A 27938-nucleotide genomic window follows, 5' to 3' on the forward strand; every position below is an offset into this window, starting at 1 on the left:
CGATTATTTGAAATTTCAAAAATTCAAATTTACCGCCAACTTATTTAAAACAAAATACAAATTTTCCAACTCAAACAAAAACCAAAACCTTCTGTCAAATTTTTTATCAAAAATCTTTTATTTGAAATTTCAAAAAATTCAAACTTCCCGCCATAGTAAAAATTCAAATTTTCCGCCACCTAGCGGCTTTAGATAAATTCAAACAAGCAGACCGCGTTGTAGAAAGAGTGAGAGTGTTCGGGTTTCGCGATTTCGGTTCTCGTTCGAGTCATCACCGCGACAAAACTAAAAGAAAAAAACGTCTTGTGCCCGTTTTAAGCTCAATTGTCTCCAAAAATAAATAAATATCATAAATTTTATCGTATACCGTAAGTATATTTACAACTCACTCCTCTCCCACTAACAAATTTCCCCAGCCAATTAATTACTTTCCCTTAAATAAATCAATTTCTCCATTTTCCCAAAATAACCTCGAATTTTTTATTAATTTTTCCTCTTATCAATTTTTTCCTCCGTCTAATCACCAGTTCCTGCTTAAATTATTCCCTCCCCGTAATTATTATTAATAAATAATTAAATTTTAATTAAAATTAATTAATTGCTTAAAATTTTTTTCTCAGATTAATTAATTTTTAAAATGGAGCAAAGCCACAAGAATAATGACTGCTACTTTTTTTACTACTCCACGTGCACAAAAGTGAGTTCATTTTTTTAATTAAATTAATTAATTAGTTATTGGTAATTAATAATTAAGTAGTAATTGAAAACAAATAATTAATTAAGGTGTCAAGTTGAAGGAATTTGAAAAAAAATTGTCGGATAAATTGTAAAATAAATCGGCCATATTGTTCATTTAATTTAATTACAAGCAGATGGATAATTATAATAATTGTAATTATTTTTAAGTCTATGAGCTCTACAGTAATGATAATTATAATGAGCACTGTATGAGTAATTAGTAATTGTCAGTTTACTTACTTACTTTTTTTTTTCTTACGGAATTTAAAAAAATTATAGATAATTTGAGTTACAGAGGAAACTTTTTAAGGGGGAGCGGATTTTAAATTTTGGCGGCAGTGAAATTTGAATTTGAATTTAAAAATTTTTAGTTTGAAAACTTAGATAGTAATTTTTTTTTTTTAATTCACTCGAGTAGATTTTGAAAATTTTATTGGCGGGAAAAAAATTTAATTTGAATGGGAGATTTTTTAGTCAGTCGGGGGAAATTTTATTTTTATTATGAAATTCAAATTTTTTTAGAGCGGGAACTAGAGAAATTTTGAAAAAATTTTTGTCGCCCGAAGAGAAAATTGAGATTTTGTAATTTTGTTTGAAATATTAACGGAAAATTTTGAATTTTGACGAAAATTTTTTATTTTGTCTTGGAAAAGTTCGATAGTTTAATTACGGGCAGGTAATAAGTTAATTATATTTAAAAATTAATTAATATATAAATTATAGGGCGATAGCTGTCAATTTAGACATGAGCCGTCAGCACTTGGATGTGAAGTTATGTGTTCATATTGGCAGCAAGGAAATTGTCTTAACGAGCATTGTAACTTCCGACACATGGAATTAAAGGTATTGTTATACATTCAACTTTTTTTTCTTTAAATTTATTTTACGTCACTTAAGTCTATTATCTACTTAAATTCATTAACTTCATTTATCATTGTAGTTTTACTGATAATAAATAATGAAATTAATTAGTAATGGAAAAAACTTGAAACAAATTTTTTAATTCTCTTAAAGAATAAAAAAAAGAATATAAATCAATTTTAATGATAAATTTATTTATCAGTAATTTTTTTAAATTAATAATGCAAATATTAAAATTTTTAATTAATATATAAGTATACATACATGTATATATATATATATAATATATATGATAAAATAGAGAATTTAATTCCCTTTCAAATGAATACCAACGCCATACTTATTTTGAATTAATTAAAATATTTACATATATTTAAATATAAATATATGTATATGTTTATAAATATTTGAAATAAAGTATAGCTTGTTGGTACTCATTTTAATGGGCATGAAATTCTCTATTCTTCTGTGAATCTAAATATACATGTTTATATGTATATATGTATGTATATATATATATACATGTAGGCATGTATATATATTTGAACAGTTGGTGGAATAGAGAATTAAATGCCCTTTTGAATGAGTACCAACAAGTCATACTTGTTGTAAATTTAAAAAAATATATACATATATTTAAATATATATATATGTTTGTAAATATAAAAAATAAAGTATAGCTTGTGGGTACTCATTTTAATGGGCATGAAATTCTCTATTCATCTATGAATTTAAATATATATATTTATATGAATATATGTATGTATATATACATATATGTAGGTATGTATATATATTTAAACAGCTGGTGATATAAAAATTAAATGCCCTTTCGAATGAGTACCAACAAGTCATAGTTTTAAATTTAAAAAAATATACACATATATTTAAATATATATATATGTTTATAAATATCAAAAATAAAGTATAGCTTGTGGGTACTCATTTTAAAGGAAATCCATTTTTCTATTCATTTCCAAAAAAATTTCCATACTTGGATAATACAATTTTCTTAATAAACCAGAAAAATCGTAAATCAATACCATGTTACTGGGAAACTCAACGCGGAGGATGCAAGAAACCACATTGTCCATTTCTCCACTCACTAGAGCGTCCAGTTCCCAGCGAAATGACAATTAATCCAACTAAAAATACAGAATTACCAAAACCAGTTACTCAAGAATGGTCTAATCGTCCAGGTAATTAAAAAAACCACTTGATTAATCACTTAATCATTCATTAAGTTAAAGGAAAAAAAATGATTAACTAATTTGTTGTCTAGATGACGTTAAATTCAATGAAAACAGTGGAGAGACTGATGTAGCAGGTCGCGGAAGCAGCGAAGCCAGCAGTTTTATCGGTAGTCCAGCAGTAGATCCTCTTATCGTAAACTTCGACGAAGGTATGAGGCTTTACTAGCCCCCCCGTCGCCCACCACCGCCCTTCAACGTGCACTACCATCTCACGCCAGGCACTCTATCCCTCACGTCAACAAATTTACATCATCACCACCATCATCACCATCACCAGCAGCAGCAGCAGACCAACCAATTGCGTTCTTGCCCAACAAACGCGGCAGCAGCATTGGCTGCTAATTCAGCAGCGGCTGCCGCGGCCGCTGCATTAGCGATTCGTAACCATCGAATGACAATACCTATTGACATTGACATACCGAGTCGCATTAATCTCGGTACCTCTGTCGGTAACGTTCCCACGCAGCCACAATCTACCGTGCGCGCGCATCAGCAACATGTCGGACACCAGCAGCAACAGCAACAGCAGCAGCAGCAAGTTAATGCTAATAATTATCAAGCATTTGGTCATGGTCATGGACAAACAGCAAATTTGTCAACACACCATGCGTTAACGAGCTTACAAACCCAAAATCAAACTCAACAATTACGTTCTAATAACTTTGCTGCTCATAATACAGCTGCAGCGACATCACATGACGCTAATTCAACTAACAGATCACGTTATCCATTTCCTTTCCTCGGTTTTACTTCCTGGAGAAGATACTGAGACTTTTTTTAAACTTTAATCCGTTAATTATAGCAATTAATCGAGTATTAATCAATTAATCAGGCCATTAATCATTTAATTTGATGACTTTATGATCTATTTGATGATTAATTACATGGTGTAGCCATTAATCGGGTCGCTAGTCGGACTATCCTATCGTTAATTGAGGTATTAATCCATTAATCGAGCCATTAATCATATAATTTGATGATTAATTGGTTAAATAAGTCATTAATCGGGTTATTAATTGGAAAACTTAATGGTTAGTTGAATTAGTAGATGATTAATGGGTTCATGTGATGATCATTTGGTTAAATCGATGGTTAATGGGATACAGAAATGATTAATTGATTAAGTGTGAGGATTAATTGAGATATTAATTGATTATTTAAAGGAATTAATTGATTAACTGAAGTGATTGGTGAATTAATGACTAGAGTTAACGTGGTGGGAATGAGTTCTCGCATTCGCCTGGCGGAGAGATTTAATTTTTCTGTTAATTTAAAAAATGTGCAATTAATAATCGATTAATTGGTTTAATTTTTTTTTATGACGTTGGGGTTTTTAGATGGTGGGTTAATGATTAATGTTATTAATTATTAAGATTGGGAAGATAATTATAGTGTTTAAATAATTTTCTGTTCTTGATTAATTCGATTAATGATTATTAATTAAGCCATTAATCGGTTTGTACTTTTTTTCCAAAGAATAATTAATATTTATTAATTAACTAGTAACCAGATGTTAAGAAGAATAGAAAAAATTTTACGTGACTCATTTTGACGATTAATTAATTAATGACGATTAATACGATGATTAATTAGCTTACAAATTACTTTTTAAAATTTATGACTCATTAATGGTTCATAAATATAAGAGCCTGATGTTAACAGAAGATAAAGACCGGATTTTAATGCCGATTAATTAATTAATGACCATTAATCCATCGATTAATCAATCATAAATTTATTTAAACACTTAGAATAACGAGTGATTAATAATCGCGTTAAAGAATATTAATGAAAAAAATCTACAAGTCACAATTAATTAACATAAAAATTAATTAATTGTCTTGGGTTGATTAATGCATGATTAATCCATTATTATCACATATTACACTAATTATTATTATAAATTATAATAAAACAAAACTATACAAGCTATTGTTATAATTGCAAAACAAACGTTAATTAGTTAAATTAAAAAGAAAGATGGCGCCGTGCGCCATTTTATTTTTTGTTCGGTTAATTAATATTATAATTTTTTTTTATTAATCTCCTCTAGCATTATCTTTATTCTCTTTTTCTTTGTAATTAAATTTACAAAACAAATTAATTAATTGATCAGTCGATTAATCAATCGATTAATCGATTGATTAACTGATTAACCGTACATAAATATTTTTATTTTTTATTTAGAGGAGACATATATATTGATATATATTTGATCATATGATTAAATGCACATATTAATTCAATTAATCTGCGATTAATCGATTAATTGAATTAATTATTAAAACAAATATCATTATTATTATTATTATTATTTGTATTGTTTGTTACAAATGCATCGCATTAATTCATTTATCCTATTAATGAAAAACAATTAATATAATTAATTAATAATTAAATTAATTAATGATTAATAATTAGCCCGAAGGATTTATCAAGAGCGTAAACAATCGTCAGCAAAATAATAAATTATATATTAATATATAAAGCTGAAATGCCTTCATATGTTTTGGCTTGTTACATGATACTTCCAATTAATAAATATATTAATTCATTGATTAATTAATTAATCTATAAAATAATTAATTTAAAAAAAAATAGACAAATTTAATAAAATCGGGCGTTGGTTAATAAAACTTTTTTATTACAAAAATTATTTTTTGCTATCTTCTCTTCGATTAATAGATATCGAAACCTATTAATCGATTAATTGATTCATTAATCAATTGAGTTAAGTAATAATTTCAGCAATAATATATTTTATTAAAAAACAAGTCGATTAATTAAGCATAGGTTTACTTAGTCGCTTATTAGTTTATTAATTAATTGGTTAATCAAATTAATTAGCACGATTAATGCTTCAAACAATCGAAGATTCCTTATATGGTTAACTGATTCGCGCCGTATCTAATTAATTAACTTATATTATGATTAACTAATCAGCAACTTTATTAATCGATTAACCACACGATTAATCGAATGATTAATATCATTAATTGATCGAATAACGATTTAAATGTCGGGAATTAAGGGTCTGGATACTTGACTAGTGTCAAAGAATCGATTGATTAATTTCGCTGATTAATAAAACGATTAATCTATCGATTAATGATTAATTGTATAATACGAAATTCGATTAATCGAAGTAAGTTTGCAACTTCTGTTACTCTCAGAATTAATTTGATAAACAATCCAATTAATTAAGTAATTTTATGATTAATCGGTTGATTAATCGATTAATTAACAGAACAAAGTTAAGATAGCAGCAAAAAATTTTTTTTCAAGATGGCGCTGATTAATGTCAGTTTAAAAAAATGAGCAAATAAATTAAGTGAAAATTAATATTAATTAATAATTAATGGAAAAAAAAAATAGAAAAAAAAACTAGATAGACAAAAAAAAATAATTTTTATTTCAAAGCAATCGATAATGATAATTAATTAATAATTATAAAATTATATAGAATTTTTATTAACAAAAAAAACAACAATTAATTAGACAATTAATTTAAATATTAATTTAGTATTAAATTAATTGATAATAATAATAAACAAGCGTGTAAAACCTTCGTAGTGGCATTTGCATTAACTTTGCAATGATATAAAAATATATATATAAAAATATATATAACAAAATAAAATTATATATACATATAATTATTAATATTAATGTTAACATTAATATTGATTAACAGATTAATATAAAAAACAAATTACAAACAAATATATTAATAAATTTTTTCAGCTCGGCAAAATGTATCTGCCTTTGCGACGGTTAACTTTTTTTTTATATTTATTGTGGAGAACAATTGATTAATTAAGGGCGTTAATTAATTGAAACAATTAGTCATTAATTAATAAAATAAATAAATAAATAAATAAAACAGCAAATTTATTAAATCGTGTGGAAAATTTAAAAGCTTTTCTTTTGTAAGCTACTGCGTATATTTATTAATCATTAATCATTAATAGGTTAGTTGATTAATGATTAATCGATTTTCTAATGATTAATCAGTTAAGGAGACACTAAATTAACTCGTTAATCGATTACGGGATAATGATTAATACTCTATTGTTGATGATTAATCATTAATGATAAGTGATTAATGGTGAATTTTTAATGATTAATGATTAATGGTTAATAAATATACCCATGTCTATGGTATGCGTGCATTTACTAATACATTAACGTATTTGTAGGAACGATTAATGATTAATTATAAAGGAGTGAAAGTAAGAAAGAACGAAAAAAATAGAAAACAAGAAAAAAAACTGAAATTTATATCAATTTAAAATAATTATTTAAAAAAATATTTGAATGAGTAGTTTATTTGATTTATTAATGGAGAACTTATTATATGATCATTGTAAGCGATTAATATTAACTCATTATGAGAAGATTCATCAATTGATTATTATTGATTTTTACGTTTAAATTATTGAGTTTAAATAAACATGACGATTATGGGCAATATTTACTTTATTAGATTTTTTTTTTATAAGATTCCTGAGATTCTTAATAGTCTTTGAACTTTACAGCTTTTTTTATAGTCGTAGACTTTGATTAATGGGTATTTTGAAAGATAGTATTTGTAATTTTTTAGAAAATTCAAATTTAGAAAAAGAGATTACGATATAATGGCGGGAAAATTTAAGTTTGAAACGTAGTATAGCTTAAGTATGACAGGAATTATGAAATTATTATTTTTATAATAATATATCGAAAATAATAATCGATACATCGAATTTTAAAATCGAGATATTATCTGACTGATATATCATCATTTAAAATCCGTGTATCGAATTTTCAAATCGATGTATTAATGTTTTGATTCTCATTTTCGTTCACTCAAATCGATATATCGAATCTCAAATCAATATATTTACTATTAGTTCGATATATTGATATGACAAATGAGTATATCGAATTTTTAAATCGATAGATCGAAGTTTTAAATCGATACATCGACTCTTGAATTTGATGAATCGAATTTCCAATTCGATGTAACGAATCTATATATCGAATCTCGAAATCGATACATCGAACATTGAAATCGATACATTGACAATTAAAATCGATATATCAAACATTCAAACCAATATATCGAATATTAAAATCGATATATCGAACGTCAAAATCGATATATCGAACTTGAATATCGATATATCGAACTTGAATATCGATATATCGAACTTTAATATCGATATATCGAACTTGAATATCGATATATCGAACTTGAATATCGATATATTGAACTTGAATATCGATATATCGAACTTGAATATCGATGTATGAAACATTTAAATCGATTTATCGAACGTTAAAATCGATATCTCGAACTTGAATATCGATATATCAAACTAATCCGATTCAAATATTTTTTACCGCCTTTTTTTATTTCATAATAATCATTTCAATCTTATTTTTCAAAATACCCTAACTACCGTAGTTTAATTTTATAATTTTTCCACTTCCCAATTCTTCTTATCTCGAATCTTTACTCTAAAATAAAATTTCTATCTACACCCCATAGAATATGTTTCAGACTCTGGTGATCAAGGCCTTGATATATCTCTTAATAAAACGCCTCCAATCTTATCTAAATAAAAAATAATAACCCAAAACCATCAGCTGATCTTTTAAAAATCTTGAGAAGAGGAAGCCTCTGCTATCGTAGAAAATTTGAAAAAAAATAAATTTGAAAACTGGTTTGCAAGAAAAAGAGAATAAAAATAATAATGAAAATAAATGAACAAGATTTCAATAACAATTATCAATCTTCTGTTTATCTTGATATCTCATTGCAGAGACTGACAGTGAAGGAGTCACCTCGTCACCCAACAAGACTTCAGCGTCATCTTCAGGCTCACGAGCATTTTCTCGACTAGGACCCGCGACCGAGAAAACTTTCGAGGAAATCCGTCTAGAAGAAATCCAAGCCGAGAATGCCGCCTACTGGTCCTACGAATCGACAGAGTATCAAAGTCACGCTGTCGGTAAGATAAAAAAATCACGTACCAGGCTTGAGGCTCTGCCTTATCGACGCAGCCCCAAAGATGACGGCAACGACAATCTGGACTTTAAGATTCTCACATTAGATGAAATAAAGCGTCGCAAAAAACTGCTACAGTCAGATACTACTCTAGATACTTCAGATAATTCGAATCTAGATAATTCCCAAAAAGATAAAATCATCCAGAATCAAGATAATGAAATTTCTGGGTCAAAAACTGATGTAGATAATTTTGTAGATAATCTAGATAATTTTCAAAAATTATCTAAAGATATTACGGAGGCTAAAAAAGATGCTATGATTACTGTAGATAATTTAAGTACTGATAGTCTAGATAATTTAGATAATTCAGATAAATTTGACAATACTCTAGATAGTTCAGATAAAAATGTAGATAACAGAGATTTAGATAAACCGAAGAAAAGAAAATTACGAGATGATGATCTGAAGATAAAACCAGTTAAATTACGGAGATCTCAGAAAATTAGAAAATTATCTGAAGATAAAGATAACGTGGAGGCTGAAGATGACAGTAGAGATATTGCTGTGAGATTGTGTGATAGTAGTACTGAAGATATTCCGAGTCTGGAGTTGAAAAAAGTTTCAGATGATCGCGATGCTACAAGATTATCTGGAGAAGATGATTTGACCTTAGATAAGTATCTAGATGAAGATGAAGAAGAGCTTGTCGAGGCTTCTGAAGATATTCTCGGAGATATTGATAAATTGTTGACTGAGAAAAATACGTGAGATCAAAATTTATCTTTAGATAAAAAATTATCTGAAGATAAAAAATTATCTAGAGATAACAAATTATCTATAGTCGTAAAATTCACTATTATGCCTGTGAGAGTTTAGAAATTCGTTTTTTAGATATAAGATAATTTTTTTTTTGTAGATAATTTTTTATCTAACGTCTGAAATCGTGAGAAAAGTCAAAACTTTTTGAGCTACGCTTCTTATTATCTTTATTATTATTGTCTTCTTCTGTCTTGTGGTTTATTATAATTATTATTCGTGCAACGTGTCGTTACGCAAACAATCGTGGTAATATGTTTGGATATTCAAATAAATCGATGACGAGAGATGCAAGAATAAGAATTGGTGATTAACAAATTTATGTCAGCCAACAGTGTCTCGCATTTATTAATAACATTATTTTTATTGTTCACTTTTTATTGTAGAAAGTGCAAATTATATAGATAAAAAAAATTATGATTGATAAAATTTAAAATTTTATTCAACATGTATTATAAACAACAACACATTATGCATTTATATTAAGTTTGAGTATTTATCAAAATGCTAATTATCTTAAGTTAAATAGAATAGTTTGAAGATTAGTAATTAACAAATTTAAATAGTAATAAAATTAATACATTTTTCTCAATTTGTGTATTTTTTAATTTTGTTAACTTTTTTTTTATTAATAGAATTTCTAAATCGATATATCGAAACAAGAAACCGATATATCGAAATTTTAAATTGACACATCGAAACTGAAAATCGATCTATTGAAATTTTATATCTGTATATCGTGATTTTAAATCGATGTATCGAAATTTAATTTCGACTTATTGTAACTAATAATCGATATATCGAAATTTACAATAGATGTATTGAAATTTTATATCGATATGTCGAAATTTCAAGTCGATGTATCGAATCAAGAAACCGATATCGAAATTTGAAATCGACATATCGAAACTAAAAATCGATTTATTGAAATTTTATATCTGTATATCGTAATTTTGAATCGATGTATCGAAACTTCATATCGATATATCGAAACTGATATTCGACATCAAAATACAAAAAAAATCGATGTATCGAAATTTAATTTCGAAACATTGTGACTATTAATCGATATATCGAAATTTAAAATCGATGTATCGAAATTCAAAATCGACATCGAAACTGAAAGTCTATGTATTGAAATTTTATATCTGTACATCGTAATTCTTAATCGATGTATCGAACTAGGTATCGATATATCGAATTTGAAATTCGATATATCGCAATTAATAATCGATATATCGAAATATAGAAAAAAATCGATATGTCGAATTTGTGAATCGACATATTGAAACTCAAATCTATATCTTGTATCAAAATCGATTTCTCTCTCGATACATGTCGATTTCAACATCTCATATCGATCTAAAAATCACAGGTAAGTAAAAAATATACAAAATGACAGGACGGTAAGTGGGTCAATAAAATAACACATATTTATTTATAATCCATATAATTACGCTTAAGTACCTAACAGAAATAATCACAATTGGTCTCGTCAAAACAAAATTTCTCCTTCCTCTCAAAAATTCACATTTTTTTACACAATTACAATTATAACCTTAAAAAATGAATTTCCTTAGCTAGATATTTAACAGCAACCTCTTTTATTACACCGATAAATATCACTAATATTAGTAATAATAATAATAATAATAATAATAATTAATCAATTAATAATAATTATATGTCGGGCTTAGTAACTATTTGACTAACTAATAATTTTCCTATCCAAATAAAATCCATAACTGATATCGATTATCTAGTTAATTAACAAACTTAACGATTGTTAATATATATTTGCATATATATATTTATATATAATATCATAAATAATAAAATTTCAATTAAACGGGTGGCAGTACGTCCAGTATCACCAAGACCCCAATCCAAGCCTTGATACAAAAAATTACCGACCGAGTTTCTACCGACGGTCGGTAAGTCAGTTTTGAGGTGCGGCCAAGCTGGTTGACCACCAGGATCACTGGAGTCTCGGGCTCCAGTACTGGGCAGCCATGTCCGGAGTCGGCTGATGGCCTGGTACAGCTATTGGGACACTGACACCCGGGGAAATCAAACCTGCAACCGGTAAAACAGATTCGTTAGAGACTTTTTGATGGTTAGCAGGTGAGTGAGTCATCTAAGGCTGATCTAAAAGCTAGGATAGGATAAAGCTCGACCGGTTGGTGAATTGGTTAGCCATTACCGATTAGCAGTGGTGATGGTAGCCGAGTCCCACGTGTGGCTAGAGCGCTAGCAGCGAGTGCAGTGAGTGCGGTAGACACTCACCGGTCGAACTGGCATTCTGGTTGTACTGGTTCAGACCGGGGGTGTGGTACGGCTGAGTCGGGCTACAGCTGGGTCGTGACCCATATCCTAGATGCAGAGGCTCGTAACTGGGTGGTCGTGCTACGCCGCAAGAGTATCCGTTGTCTCGCTGATGGAGACACGCTGCTGGACTTGGACCTACGGTCATTCCGACTGTCATGCCCATGTGACCCATTCCCCCGGTTGTGAGTGATGACATGCTGGTGGTATGCTGCTGACTTTGCTGAGACATGCTGAAGTTTGGCATCGACGTCATGGGACTGAAATAAAAAAAAATAATTGATGTTAGACCACAGTCCAGGAAATAATCAATAGTTTAGAGTTATGATGGAGTGGCATTCATTTGCTGATGAGGATCAATAAACACTGAGTGAATCTCACCTGTAAGAGTCAGGCATGCTCGGAATCCCTGGATAAACACTCGGCGCGAATCCATGATGAATTCTTGGAGGCGAGGGAGGGACTTGCGGTGGTGCTTGTGCTCCAAGGATCCCCGTAGGAGGCGGTGGGGTCGGATGGCCGCCTACTAAATGCACCCCTGAGTGTCCAGTTTGCTGTTGGCTCTGCTGCTGTGACGGTGGATTATCTCTTCTTTGAGTTCGTAATTTTTCTTCGCGTCTCCACTTTGCGCGGCGATTCGAAAACCAGACCTGAGTTAGTTGAGAGAATATTGGGTCAATTTCTATTCTACAATAAGGTTTTGAGGACAACTATGTCCATGGTTGGGATTAGGATCATGGTAAGAACGTGATTCAGGATTAGGGTCAAGGCATGATTTTGGGCAATGAGTAGAATTAGGATCAAGACTAAGGACAAATGACTCCAGGTCATGGACTGATTTTGAGGTGATTCTGACTTGGGACAGTGTCCAGGATTAGGGACGTGATCTGGAACTATGTCTAAGATTGGGACCAGGATTAGGGACATAGTTTAAGACAATGATCAATACTATGAATATGATCAAGGACAATGACCAATGACAAGACCAAGAATCTGACTTGGGACAGTGTCCAGGATTAGGGACGTGATCTAGAATAATGACCAGGACTAGGACCAGGATTAGGAACATGGTCTAAGACAATGATCAATACCAGGACCAAGAACATGACTTAGGACAGTGTCCAAGATTAGGGACGTGGTCCAAAATCAGGACCAGGATTAAGGACATGGTTAAAGACAATGATCAATACCGTGAATATGATCAAGAAAAATGACCAATGACAAGACCAAGGATCTGACTTGAAACAGTGTCCAGGATTAGGGACGTGATCTAAAACTATGACTAAGACTATGACCAGGATTAGGGACATGGTCTAAGACTATGATCGAAGACAATGTCTAACATCAAGACCAAGAATCTGACTTGGGACAGTGTCCAGGATTAGGGACGTGATCTAGAATAATGACCAGGACTAGGACCAGGATTAGGAACATGGTCTAAGACAATGATCAATACCAGGACCAAGAACATGACTTAGGACAGTGTCCAAGATTAGGGACGTGGTCCAAAATTAGGACCAGGATTAAGGACATGGTTAAAGACAATGATCAATACCGTGAATATGATCAAGAAAAATGACCAATGACAAGACCAAGGATCTGACTTGAAACAGTGTCCAGGATTAGGGACGTGATCTAGAATAATGACCAGGACTAGGACCAGGATTAGGAACATGGTCTAAGACAATGATCAATACCAGGACCAAGAACATGACTTAGGACAGTGTCCAAGATTAGGGACGTGGTCCAAAATCAGGACCAGGATTAAGGACATGGTTAAAGACAATGATCAATACCGTGAATATGATCAAGAAAAATGACCAATGACAAGACCAAGGATCTGACTTGAAACAGTGTCCAGGATTAGGGACGTGATCTAAAACTATGACTAAGACTATGACCAGGATTAGGGACATGGTCTAAGACTATGATCGAAGACAATGTCTAACATCAAGACCAAGAATCTGACTTGGGACAGTGTCCAGGATTAGGGACGTGATCTAGAATAATGACCAGGACTAGGACCAGGATTAGGAACATGGTCTAAGACAATGATCAATACCAGGACCAAGAACATGACTTAGGACAGTGTCCAAGATTAGGGACGTGGTCCAAAATTAGGACCAGGATTAAGGACATGGTTAAAGACAATGATCAATACCGTGAATATGATCAAGAAAAATGACCAATGACAAGACCAAGGATCTGACTTGAAACAGTGTCCAGGATTAGGGACGTGATCTAAAACTATGACTAAGACTATGACCAGGATTAGGGACATGGTCTAAGACTATGATCGAAGACAATGTCTAACATCAAGACCAAGAATCTGACTTGGGACAGTGTCCAGGATTAGGGACGTGATCTAGAATAATGACCAGGACTAGGACCAGGATTAGGGACATGGTCTAAGACAATGATCAATATCAGGACCAAGAACATGACTTGGGACAGTGTCCAAGATTAGGGACGTGGTCCAAAACTAGGACCAGGATTAAGAACAAGATCCAGAGCTCACACCAAAAATCAACCCACCGTAAATGGAAAATTAAATCCTACCTGTATTCTCGCCTCCGGCAGCCCAATTTTCCCAGCGAGTCTTTCTCTAGCAAAGACATCAGGATAATGAGTCCGCTCGAACTCTTTCTCCAGCGCGTCAATCTGATCATTAGTAAAACTCGTGCGATTTCTCTGCAGCTTTCTCTTGAGCCTAAGCCTCGCCTGGTCATCATCAGCCCCACCAGAAATGCTTCCCGCGTTGCTGTTATCGCCCCCGCTGTTTGTCTCATCAGAATGAGCTCCCCCTTCCAATTCGGCCACTAGAAAAAAGTTAAAATAAATCAGTCAGCACATTGTCGACGTCATTCCACCAAACAATGCAGAGTCCACAAAATGAGCTAGGTCGTGATAGCAAAGACAGTAAGAAAAAAAATCTATATTACAACTAGATGCGTACAGGATTGTACCAACCAGCTACAGACAAACCTTATCGTCGGTTTCTGGGTGAGCGCGTTCAAGCGTCACTGGGTTTTAGCTCCTGCCTAGGGAGTTGTAGGGTAGTAGGGGATGGGAAATAAAGGGAGGGGTGAGTTGGGGTGAGTTTTGTGTGAGGTACCAAGGTAACCAGGGTTGGGGACGCGATAAGATTCCTCTGGACCCCGCTCCCCTCACTAGCTATCGCTCATAGTCTACCCCACCCTCAGGCAACGCGAATCCCTCTGACAATGCGGTAATGGAAACTGGATAGATAACAATTCGGGCTGTAGATTTTTATATAAATTTTTGGATCCTTATTAAAAGTTGGGCAAAAATGGAGCAAGAGACTGGGGGTTGAAGCCAGAGGTAGCAGAGATAAATTTCGATAATCCGGATAAGGACGAAACTGGCTAAGTGCCGCGACGTCGGATTACGGTTACGGTAACAGAAAATTTGCTCAGCTAAGTGGTGAGTTGCCAGCACCAATAAGAGTGTCGAGTATAGTCTTGAGTTCATAGCGACGCAGGATTTGAATCTCTGTTGGATCTTGGTAGGGTGGGACATCTTAGGGCGGCTTAAGCAGCAATTAAAACCACCGCCATGTTCTCAAACTTATATTGTGAGCGTCTCAACCCCGAGACAAGTTCGCTTACGCGGGTTACGCTTCCAACCATCTCGAAACAAGAAACTCCTGAGCTTGACGATATCAACCACTTAGCACTAACTTTACTAATTTACGCTTCACATGTCATGCGGATTTAAACTTTTTATGGAAGACTAGAAAATTTGGATTTTTAGGACTAAAAGATTTTTTGATAATTTGGTGTGAGTATTGGGTTTGGGTGAAAAGTCGTAAGGACATTTTTTGTAGGAAATTTGAAGCTCTAAAAAAATGTATATAGATATTTTTATCGTATCTTTGATAGTTTGGTCATAATTTCATTAATTACAAATTTTAAAAAAATTCGATAAATGTAAACCGTGAGCTTATGGTCGCGGTTTTTTAAAATAACTCTAGGGCGAGATCTATTGAGTTTGGGTGAAAAGTTGTAAGGACCTTTTCTGTAGGAAATTTAAAGCTCTACAGAAATGTATATGGATATTTTTATCGTATCTCTGATAGTTTGGTCGTAATTTCATTAATTACAAATTTTAAAAAAATTCGATAAATGCAAACCGCGAGCTTATACTCGCGGTTTTTTAAAATAACTCTAGGGCCAGATCTATTGAGTTTGGGTGAAAAGTTGTAAGGACCTTTTTTGTAGGAAATTTGATGCTCTATAAAAATGTGTATGGATATTTTTGCCGTATCTCTGATAGTTTGGTCACAATTTCATTAATTAAAAATTTAGAAAAAAATTCGATTAATGAAAACCGCGAGCTTATGGTCGCGGTTTTTTAAAATAACTCTAGGACCAGATCTATTGGACTGGGTGAAAAGTTTTAAAGACCTTTTTTGTAGGAAATTTGATGCTCTATAAAAATGTATATAGATATTTTTGACGTATCTCTGATAGTTTAGTCATAATTTCATTAATTACAAATTTAAAAAAAAATTTTATAAATGCAAACCGCGTGATTATGGTCGCGGTATTTTAAAATAATTCTAGGGCTAGATCTATTGGGTTTGGGTCGAAAGTGGTAATGACCTTTTCTGTAGGAAATTTAAAGCCCTACAAAAAAGTATATAGATATTTTTACCGTATCTCTGATAGTTTGGTCATAATTTAATTAATTACAAATTTTTAAAAAAACTTTAATAAATGCAAACCGCGAGCTTATGGTTGCGGTTATTTAAAATAATTCTAGGGCGTGATCTCTTGGATTTAGGTCGAAAGTGATAAGAACCTTTTTTGTAGGAAATTAAAAGCCCTACAAAAATGTATACAGATATTTTTACCGTATCTCTGATAGTTTGGTCATAATTTAATTAATTACAAATTTTTTAAAAAAATTTAATAAATGCAAACCGCGAGCTTATGGTTGCGGTTATTTAAAATAATTCTAGGGCGTGATCTCTTGGATTTACGTCGAAAGTGATCAGAGCCTTTTTTGTAGGAAATTTAAAGCCCTACAAAAATGTATATAGATATTTTTACCGTATCTCCACTAGTTTAGCGCGAAAAGTGAATTAAAAGTTTTCAGCAGTAAAATTCTCATCAAAGGAAAAATCCAGTGATAAAATATTGTTACCAAAAGGTTAAGAGTTATCTTAAGAGAGTCCGAATAAAGAATCGGAAGAAGCAAAAAAGCACGAAACATCTTTGAAATCGTTGAAGCGTAATGGGCGCTTGTCTCCGTCTGGGACATTTCAAGGTGTGTTAAAAGCACTCGAATCTACTGGGGTGAAAGTTTAAAAGTGTAAGAAAGCGAACAAAAAGAAAAAGTTTAAGTTAAAGAGAAAAGAACAAGAACATGGTCAAGTGACAAATGCACAAAAAGACTCGGAAAAAGTTATATAATAGAGTTACCACTTAGCTAAACGCTCCGAGAGCTACAATAGCGATTGATTGCATTGTACCTTTCATTAAATGGCCCACGTGCGCGGCCCTTAGTACCAAAAACAATGACCTTAGGCCCTTATTACCCCTTATTAAAACGGTTTATACTCAACAAACACAATAACGACTCGCGACAGCCAACTGCTCGTTACAAGTCGCGTAGTAACTGAAAGTTATTCTGCCTCGCGACGTCGACGTCACTTCAGCAGAAATTGATTTCGTTGTAACCGTAAATGTAAGTGTAATTGTTGGACATTATTTAGCATGAGTTAAAGTTAATTTAACTTATGGACCCATCGATGTGTTAACGAGTCATCGCGTGGCAAAATGGCGCCTGCAGATGCGTCAAACAGCAACTGAGTTTTAAATGCTACGGGTCTAAATGATGATACAGATGTTAGGGAGAGGTTTGTTTTGTTGTATACAGAATTTTTGGGCACTGAGATGAAACGGCTGGTAGTTATTATTATTTAGGGGTCGACTAATGCCGGATAATGGGAATGACTTACCCTAAAAAGAGAAAAGGGGAGGGAAGAATTTAAATCTGATAGGTTGTTACGCTATGACACCTCTACCCTCTGTCATTTTTTTTATAGCGGCCATGTTGAGTTGGAAGATGTCGGAATGACAAACCGCGGATTTTTTTAAGGGGTTACTTTTGTCAGCGAATTGCCGTAGCGAATTTTTGGGGGCTTCAACTCTTGGAGATTTTTTTTTACCGATTAGTTGCCGTTAAATTTGTCTGGAAAATACACAAAAATTTCTCGGGGCCCACGAAAATTTTTCTAAGCGATCGAAAAAAATTTGGTTCCGTCGGAAAGATTTTTTCTGCCCGACCCGAGCATGGAAACCGTCGACGCGCCTAAGGAATGAACATACACACAAATTTTTTTTTTTTAAAACCTTCTTCTCGACGCCCTTCAAGGCCCCGACTTCCACTAATTAACAACTGACCCCAACTTAAAATTTTACGGCCCAAATTAAAAGTCTTTCCGGCAGAAATTTTCGGGCTCTTGCGCAGAAACTTTGAATCGTCGCTGCCTCTCAGAAAATCAACTTATCGAAACGTTTTTTTTTTTGAATCTCGTCTTCTGACTCCCAGCTATCGCCCTGGGCCCAAATTACGACCAACCGATGCCCAGTTTCGGACCTATGATAAAAATAAACAGAAAAACAAGCGGCTCAGCGTGATTCGAGAAGTAAAAAGTTGATAATACCCGACTTAAAGATAAATTGGATAAATGAGAAAGGAAATATTATAGAACTCGATTAAATTCAACCATCCGTTGGATACGATCGAATACATAAGCAGCTCTTTCTACGTAACTGAGTTTGCTGGGGTTATTACGCGATTCATTTGTAACTCGGTCTTTATATGTTCATGTGTTTTACACATATATGTATATATATATATATATATTTGGCAGAACATGAGTATTTTGCGAGAGAGAACTGCACGTTTCCCAGCCGATAGACTCCAATCCTCTTTGCCAACAAACGCTCGAATGAACGAGCAGAGCAAATCTCCTTATGCGCAACTCAATCAAATTCCGTACGCCCGTCCTTTTCTATATTTGCTGTTCTATATAAATTTTTATGTTTGTTACTTATTTCCTCGAGTTATTACAGCCATTAAAATGTTTTTTTTTACCTTCGTTATTATTTATATCAAAGGTGTCCGTAAAATGAGGAGATAAAGTGTAAAGAGGTAGAAGAAGCAAATTGTCAACAATCCAGGAGCTAAATAGGCGAAACACACGACTAAGAGGACAATTATTTCCGGCTTCTTGACTCGTGCGATGTGTACCTTTACAAGTTTTGCTCAATGCATACTTGGCTGAGCAACCAGCCCTAACTTTCATCCCCAATTGTTTGTTACTGATATCTTTAAGATTATGGTTTATAATAATTCCCGTAAACTTTTAATGCTATTTTTAGTTTATTAGACACGAAAAGATGCATGAGAGAGCGGGAACTTTGGGAAACTATTTATCTTGTTTGGAGGAAAGTTGATATTTGGAGAATTTTCAGGGAAATTGTAATTGTAATCAGTTTTTAGACATATTGTTATTTAAATTAATTCTAGGGCACGATCTATGGGATTTGGGTCGAAAGTGATAATGACCTTTTTTGTAGGAAATTTAAAGCCCTACAAAAATGTATATGGATATTTTTACCGTATCTCTGATAGTTTGGTCATAATTTCATTAATTACAAATTTTACTAAAATTCGATAAATGCAAACCGCGAGCTTATGGTCGCGGTTTTTTAAAATAACTCTAGGGCTAGATCTATTGGATTTGGGTCGAAAGTGATAAGGACCTTTTTTGTAGGAAATTTAAAGCTCTACAAAAATGTATATAGATATTTTTGACGTATCTCTGATAGTTTGGTCACAATTTCATTTATTACAAATTTAGAGAAAATTCAGTTAAGTCAAACCACGTGCTTATGGTTGCGGTTATTTAAAATAATCCTAGGGCCAGACATATTGGGTTTGGGTCAACAATGAGAAGGACCTTTTTTGTAGTAAATTTAAAGCTCTACAAAAATGTATATGGATATTTTTATCGTGTCTCTAATAGTTTGGTCGTAATTTCATTAATTATAAATTTAGAGAAAAATTCGATAAATACAAACTACAAGTTTATGATTGCGAATACTTCAAATAACTCTAGGGCGTGATCTCTTGGATTTAGGTCAAAAATCATAAGAGTCTTTTTTGTACAAAATTTAAAGCCCTACAAAAATGTACATGGATATTTTTACCGTATCTCTGATAGTTTGGTCACAATTTCATTAATTAAAAATTTAGAAAAAAATTCGATTAATGCAAACCGCGTGCTTATGGTCGCGGTTTTTAAAAATAATCCTAGGGCCAGATCTATTGGGTTTGGGTCGAAAGTGATGAGTGTCTTTTTTGTAGAAAATTTAAAGCTCTACAAAAATGTATAGAAACATTTTCATCGTATCTCTGATAGTTTGGTCATAATTTCATTATTTACAAATTTAGACAAAAATTCGATAAATGTAAACCGCGTGCTTATGGTTGCGGTAATTTTAAATAACTCTAGGGCGTGATCACTTGGATTTAAGTCGAAAGTGATAAGAGACATTTTTGTAGGGAATTTCAAGCTCTATAAAAATGTATAGAGATATTTTTACCGTATCTCTGATAGTTTAGCCAGAATTTTCATATATAGATAATGGAATCCTCATATTGATCTAATGAGTCGTACGGTCTAGTAAAAAATTATCAACAGCAAATTAAAGACATAAATTATATTCGTAAGTCAGTAAAATGCCAAAGGGTTCCTAATATAACGAGTAAACTAAAGCCGTCAACGGTTGGTTAAGCTGGCAAACGTGTCAATTTAGTCACGCTTTAACACATTGTAACCTCCCCAAGCTATTCCCCAGAGTCTCTTCACCATCCGCGGCATCCAGACACCCACAAAACATTGACGAGTCCATATCCACATTCACATAAATAAAAATCCTCACGTTCGCTTGCGCAAATGAACAAGAAAAAGAGACAGAGAGAGAGGGAATGAATGGATTAAAATAAACAAATGATATCATCAGATATGAGAGTTATATAGACTAAATATATCCTTAACGTAACAAAAAGTAGATTCAAATGATAATGAAGAGTTGAGCCAAGGGTTCCTTGTCCCTTTTATATGTATACTAGTATCCACCCTTCATAGACGATTAATCCAGTTTACACGTATCCCTCTGGACTAATTTATAAGTCGGAATCCTCACAAACGCCCCCGGTATTCGATTACCAGGTTCCAAATTAAACAAAATTCGTGTGCAAATTATTGAAACTAATGTGGAACCAGTTGTCAATCAGTAAAAAATTTTATTAATGTTTTACTTGGCGTGATAATTAGGAATTTTTAAGTTTAAAATTACTTGGCATGAAATTGAATGATTTTTAATTTACTTGGCATGAAATTTTTGCTTGAAATTTTAATATTTACTTGGCATGATATTAAAAAATTATACTTGGCATGACGTTAGAAAATTTTTAAATTACATGCTGTGGTAGTTTGAGATAACAATGTACTTGGCATGAGATTTTAAAACTCAATATTTACTCGAAATTTTAAAATTACTCGGCGCGATAATTAGGGATTTTTAAGTTTAAAATTACTTGGCATAAAATTGAATGATTTATTATTTACTGGGCATGAAATTTTGACTTGAAATTTTAATATTGACTTCGCATGATATTACAAAATTATACTTGGCATGACATTTGAAAATTTTAAAATTACATGCTGTGATAGTTTGAGATAAAAATTTACTTGGCATTAAATTTTCAAATTCAATATTTACTCAAAATTTTAAAATTACTCGGCGCGATAATTAGGGATTTTTAAGTTTAAAATCACTTGGCATGAAACTGAATAATTTATTATTTACTTGTCATGATATTTTTAATGAAATTTTTACTTGAAATTTTAACATTCACTTGGCATGATATTAAAAAATGATACTTGGCATGACATTAGAAAATTTTAAAATTACACGTCGTGATAGTTTGAAATAAAATTTTACTTGGCATGGAATTCTTAAATTAAATATTCACTCAAAATTTTAAAATTACTTGGCGCGATTTTTTAAGATTCAAACTTACGTGATGTGATCTTTAAAATTTTAATAAATTACTTGGCATAATTACATGTGATAATTTTTGTTTAAAATCTACTTGGCTCAACATTTTGTAGCCTCAAAATTTACTTGGCTCGAATTTCAAAATTTATTAATTACCTAGCATAAATTTACAAACTTTTAAAACAACTTCCATTACTTGGCATGACATTCCAAGATTAAAAATTTACGTGACATTTTCCAAATTTCAATAAATTACTCGCATTTTATAAAATTTAAAAATCACGTGATAATTTTCCATTAAAATCTACTTGGCGTAATATTTCATAGCCTCAAAACTTACTTGGCTCGAATTAAAAAATTCATTATCTCGCATCACATAAATTTTAAAAACTACTTCCACTACTTGGCGCGATATTTAGTGATCGAAAAATTATGCAAATTACTTGGCACGGCATATTTCGGTTCAAAATTCGCTTAGCGAAACATCCGAGTACGAAAAATTATTCCATAGACGCTCTAAAAGTAGTAAAATAAATATATATATAAAAAAAAAAATTTAGTGAGAAAAGCAGAGTTGAAATTCAGCAGTAATGCGACGTAGGGACGGTATCTCGCCCTTCTTTTGTCCCTCGTTCTCCTCGGTCCGATATTGAAATGGAGTCGTTTGAGTGTTAATAATTTGCTTTGCAGAACCCCTCGGTAAGAGAGAGAGTGTGCCCCGCTCTTTAAAACTACTACAGCTAAAACTTATTCCTTTTTTATATATATATATATATATTCCCCATTATTATTATTATCATCATCATCATTATTATCATTATTATTTTTCCGATTTCCCAGTTTCCGAAGCCTATGTCCCTAAAAAAAAACACGTTTGTTATCTAGCTCTGAATATTCTCGATAAATCGAGTCTGGATGCTGTTAAGAATTTAGTCCACGTTATTCATTACACGCACTGTGCGCGTGCTGCGAATCCTAATGCAAATGCTGACCACAAATATTTATAAATCCTCGCTATGTTAATGGACACGGTAATAGCGAAAATGTAGGCGTAGGCGTGATAATTGATACCGAAATTACAACAGCTCCAGGAAATTCCAAAACTAATGGCCTCTATCCCATTTGGATTCCTGGCCAAAGCAGCATAAGCGTTAGCGTTAACTTATAAAAATTATAACCGACTAATTCGTTTTAATTATTAGCAAATATTATAACTCAACAATGAATTATTGAATGAGCTAATCGTCCCCATTTTATTCGGCATTGTTTTATAATAAGAGGGCCAATGTCATTTAGTGTCCTGTAGCGGGAGTCGGTAATCGAGTATAAAAATCCAATTGCACTCCGACAAAGTATCAGTTTCGTTGACAACATTCGTCGATCAACATGAAGGTAATTCTCTAGCTTACGCTTTTTGCCTGCCATACAATTATTCACTAATTTCGTTGTTTGTTTTCTATAGATAATCATCGCCTTAGCATCCGTGGTCATGGTTCTGGCCGAGCCGCCAGTTCGCGGGACCTATTACTTTGCCAAACATGAGGACTCTCCTTACCCAGCATCTGGATGGAAACCCGACGGACCGTCATTCGATTTGCCACAGAAACAGTCTGAGAAACAACAAGTCGCGCCACAGCGTCAATATGGAGCTCCCGTTAAGGCTCCACAGCAACAGTATGGCGGTCAAGCCGCAGCGCAAACTGAATATGGAGCCCCGGCAAAGGCTCCACAGCAACAATATGGAGCTCCAGTTGCTCCTCAGAAGCAATATGGAAGCCCAGTAGTTCCTCAACGGCAATATGGATCCCCAGTCGCTTCCCAAAGTGAATATGGCGCCCCTGTAAAAGCTCCCCAGAATCAATATGGAAGTCCATCTGTACCAGAACGTCAGTATGGAGGACCAGTCGCACCACAGAATCAATATGGAGGACCAGTAGCACCACAGAATCAATATGGGACACCATCAACACCAGAAAACCAGTACGGAACACCACAATACCCATCGGAATCATCAACAGCAACTGACTATGATGAAACAACTTTCCCTACAACAGAATCTCAGGTAATTTCCTTGATTAACAATCAGAATACGACTTAAAGTTCCGTTAACCTTCGGGATTTAGTATTCAGAACATGAGTTGTCGCATCACTTTCGATGGCGGACGTGTCCAAGGCCGTCGGCAATCTGTCGCTTATCGTTTACTTTATTCCAGGCCGAGCCCGTCGATTCCATCAACGAATTGCACGAAGAAGGAAATGTCGATGAGCAGCAACAAGGCGAGTACTACATCGCGCTTCCCGACGGAAGACTTCAGAGAGTACAGTATGTAAGTCGCCAGGACATCGAGGCTATGAAATATTTCGCCAAGATCAGGGCTGAGAATGTTGAGCCTTTGAGGGGACCAGTCTACGCCTACCAGCCGTTACAGAAACTTCAATTCGCGACGACACAGTTGGAAGTTGTGCCACAGGATCAGGCCCAGGTTCAAGGAGCTCCTGCTAAGCTCCAGGTACCAGTCGCTGCTAAACTGCAAGGAGCCGTCGCTGAAGTCGCGGTACCGGTTTCCAGCTTCAGTAGCTTTGCTAATTACCAGCCGGAGCAAAGATTCTTGGTTAGTTTTTAAGGTTATGATGAAACGTTGTCATGTAGAGGGGAATAATGAACAATAAATACGAAAATATAATCCTAGACTTGACTTGACTTGAATTTATTGATTTCGACAGACCGCGGAATTCAAGAAATTTAATATCTCAGGAATTGCGTTTCATAAGCTTGCCTTTTGTTCCCAGCAGCTTATTTATACCACTATTTTTAATTACTATTATTATTATAAGACGAAATATTTTTGCGCTCAAACAGTTGGAGTCGAATTTTGGATCAATGGTTAGAGATAGGGCAAAAGTTGTCATAAACAATTTTGTAGGGAATTCAATTTCCTATCAAAAATGTTCTTATCAATTTTCATCAAAATCTCATATTTTAGCCGGAATTGTAATTTAAAGTCGCACAAATATTTTTTTTTTCTCCCGAGAAAAAAATTTTTGATACACAAACCTTTGAATGAAAATTCTGGCTAAAATATCAAAGATATGAGAAAAATGGACAAATACAACTTTGTAGGAAATTAAATTTCCTATCAAAAAGGTTCTTATCAATTTTCATGTAAATCTCATATTTTAGCCGTAATCGCAACTTAAAGTCATACAAAGATTTTTTTTTCTGCCCGCGAAAAAATTTCTGTGTATATGAACCTTTGAATCGAAATTCTGGCTAAAATATCAAATATATGAGAAAAATGGACAGAAACAATATTGTAGGAAATTAAATTTTCTATCGAAAAGGTCCTTATCGATTTTCATGTAAATCTCATATTTTAGCCGTAATCGCAACTCAAAGTCATACAAAGGTTTTTTTTTCTGCCCGCGAAAAAATTTCTGTGTATAGGAACCTTTGAATCAAAATTCTGGCTAAAACATCAAAGATATAAGAAAAATGAATATAAACATTATTGTAGTCCGTTAAATTTCCTACAAAAAAAGTCCTAGACTCTATCGACCTAAACCCAATACTTCCGGCTGTAATCGTTCGATAAACTTTAAAAAATTTGAAAAGTCTAAACTAAGTAACTTTTGAAAACAAAGGGTTGGAACAATCTGGCGGTCAGATGGCCCCAATTAAATGGTAACTGACCAGACCACCATCTTCCCTTACACTGAAACTTTCAAAGTAACAATCTTCAAACGATTGGGTAACTTGGCAACTTCTCGACCGCTTCAAGAACAGGAAACAGGCTCTCAGCCCTTAACATTTATCCCATTGGCTGACCCTTTCCCATATTAATTTTGACCTCCATTTTTTACTCTCCCCCTTCTCCCCTTATCCTTCCCATCCCCTCTTTTTATTCTAATCCTCAGATTTATCTCCTCGTAATTTCCTATCACGGAATCACGGCATCGCGACTCAGCGGTCCGGGATAAATTAACAAAGTGTGTGAAGTTAATTAATTAATATCGTGTGAAGTAACTCTTAAAAATTACCACAGAACCGGTTTATGAAATAAAATACTTCTAGTCTTTTTTAAAAATCTTCCATTGTCTTTTCCGTTTCCTCCGCCGCCGTCTTTTTTAAACAAGAGATTAACAAACCCCCTGGCGATCTACAGACCGGTGAGAACTGAACTCTACTTCTGCAGCAGGGAAATATTTTTCCTCAAAAAACAAATTTTTATGAAAAAAACTTGCGCAGGAAAGGGACAGAAAAAATTAATTTCGCCGGTTTGTCACACAAAGACATCTATAGATTGTTTAACCCGGTATTGGGTAGAGTTTATTTCCCTGCAGAATGAACTGGCGCCCAGGAGGAGGTCCGGAGTATGGAATCACACAAAAGGTACTACGGCAAAGCAGGTGGAACGCTGTTTATACGGAGGGAATCTAGTCAAGACTCTGCGGGAGGTCTTCAATCATCCCCGTTACACACGAATCCTTTTTTGTTCCAATGCCGATCGATACTTCAAGGCTAGATTGTACTTTGGATATCCAACACTCGGGTTTTCAGCTCACGTTCAACCAAACTCGTCAAACTAAACTTAATTTACAAATAACCATTTTCAAATAACGCGGGCTTATAAACCGGCCTTCCAGAAATTTAAATCCGGGATTCTAAAGTGTGTCCAAGTAGTCGGTAACCCATACAAAAAAAAAAGAATCGGCCTATTACTGGGTCGTGAATGGCTGCCAATTTTCAAGCATCGGCCGAAGATCGGCTAAGTATCGCAAGCATTGGCCAACAAACGGCGGTTAATTGTGCGACGTTTTTATAAGCAAAAAGACGACTGCCAATGATTCGCCATGCACGGGCCAGTATAGCTAGCCATTTATTGGCCAATCATCGGCCAAGCAGGCATCGGCCGATCTATGGGAAAATTTTGAAGCTCGGCGACTTTGTATGGGAAGTTGTCGGGTTCGTAAATTTAAAATTATTCGCCCGATTAATGGCGCCCACTATATTTTCGTCAAATCAAAAACATCGAGCGTTCGATTAATCGAATTCGATGTTACACTACCAGAAACGCGGCCTCATATTTTTTATCATAACCTCGAAACTTATGGTTCGTTTTCAAAAACTAAAAAAGAACCGAAAACTGTCGAGTTCCAGCTAAAAAATGGCCTCTAAAATTTCTTTCGAAGATCTGCCCGATCTGACCCGTATGAAAAAACAACATATGATTAAAATATATAAAATCATATATGCTTGCAACAAAAAATATATGATATATTAAAAAAAATCATATAGAGATTTTCGCCGATTTAATATAAAATTATATACAGTAGTAAATATATGTACTCCATATATGTAACTTATATGTTTTTTATATTAAGCTATATATACATTTACATTTACCTTATAATATATTGTATTGATATATTTCCTTTTATATTCAAAAAATATAAAATTTTTATATGAAATGAAATATATGGTAGCATATAATTTATATTATATATGGCACCATATATTTTCTTTGTTATATTTAAGCATATATTTTATTCGGTGTATGTATATGTATATGGGTATATATATTCGCATCAAATTAACTAATTTTGAAAATTTGAACTGCAATTTAAAGAGTATATTAAAATTTATATCTAATTTAATTGGAGTTGGTCATACGAATAAGAAACTTTTTGTTTCCATACACAATATAAATATATGTTTTTATATATCATCAGAATATATTTTTCGTATATGATAGAAATATATATTTTTATGTATGATAAAAGTGTAGTTTTCGTATATGACAAGAATATATATTTTCATATATGATAAAAATATATTTTTTGTATATG

General features: G+C 33.1%; 3 protein-coding genes across 5 annotated transcripts in view; 2 read left to right on the forward strand and 1 right to left on the reverse strand.

The window, feature by feature from the left end:
- The first annotated feature begins 214 nt into the window (after positions 1-214).
- On the forward strand, positions 215-10148 carry LOC130666067 (protein starmaker-like). The gene is made up of 6 exons (XM_057466725.1): positions 215-368; positions 621-697; positions 1462-1581; positions 2624-2798; positions 2882-3001; positions 8660-10148. Exons 2-6 carry the CDS (start codon positions 638-640, stop codon positions 9613-9615), a joined length of 1431 nt encoding a protein of 476 aa, XP_057322708.1. The 5' UTR covers positions 215-368; positions 621-637; the 3' UTR covers positions 9616-10148.
- Positions 10149-11023: 875 nt separating this feature from the next.
- LOC130671029 (paired box protein Pax-6-like) overlaps positions 11024-27938 on the reverse strand; it is a 42868-nt gene continuing 25953 nt past the window's right edge. The window contains exons 6-9 of one of the 3 annotated variants that reach the window (XM_057474718.1): positions 14548-14807; positions 12370-12611; positions 11950-12248; positions 11024-11739 (exon numbers count right to left, since the gene is read on the reverse strand). In XM_057474718.1, the coding sequence (XP_057330701.1) occupies positions 11642-11739; positions 11950-12248; positions 12370-12611; positions 14548-14807 (899 nt within the window). In that variant the 3' untranslated portion in view covers positions 11024-11641. Of the gene's footprint in view, positions 11740-11866; positions 12249-12369; positions 12639-14547; positions 14808-27938 lie in introns of all 3 variants that reach the window. The other 2 variants (XM_057474709.1, XM_057474726.1) reach the window with 2 other exon arrangements.
- Positions 23352-24776, forward strand: LOC130671049 (pro-resilin-like). The gene is made up of 3 exons (XM_057474738.1): positions 23352-23483; positions 23554-24153; positions 24305-24776. The coding sequence occupies exons 1-3, from the start codon at positions 23478-23480 to the stop codon at positions 24713-24715; spliced, it is 1017 nt and encodes a 338-aa protein (XP_057330721.1). The 5' UTR covers positions 23352-23477; the 3' UTR covers positions 24716-24776.

Source organism: Microplitis mediator, chromosome 1, assembly GCF_029852145.1.
Source record: "Microplitis mediator isolate UGA2020A chromosome 1, iyMicMedi2.1, whole genome shotgun sequence".
NCBI lineage: Eukaryota > Metazoa > Arthropoda > Insecta > Hymenoptera > Braconidae > Microplitis > Microplitis mediator.

Excerpts from the sequence above, each read along its gene's own strand:
- LOC130666067 (XM_057466725.1), top strand. The coding sequence starts at position 638 with ATGGAGCAAAGCCACAAGAATAATGACTGCTACTTTTTTTACTACTCC. Across the intron at positions 1,582-2,623 it reads TCCGACACATGGAATTAAAG|AAAAATCGTAAATCAATACC; the intron begins GTATTGTTATAC and ends TTAATAAACCAG. Across the intron at positions 2,799-2,881 it reads AGAATGGTCTAATCGTCCAG|ATGACGTTAAATTCAATGAA; the intron begins GTAATTAAAAAA and ends TTTGTTGTCTAG.
- LOC130671049 (XM_057474738.1), top strand. Across the intron at positions 24,154-24,304 it reads TCCCTACAACAGAATCTCAG|GCCGAGCCCGTCGATTCCAT; the intron begins GTAATTTCCTTG and ends ACTTTATTCCAG.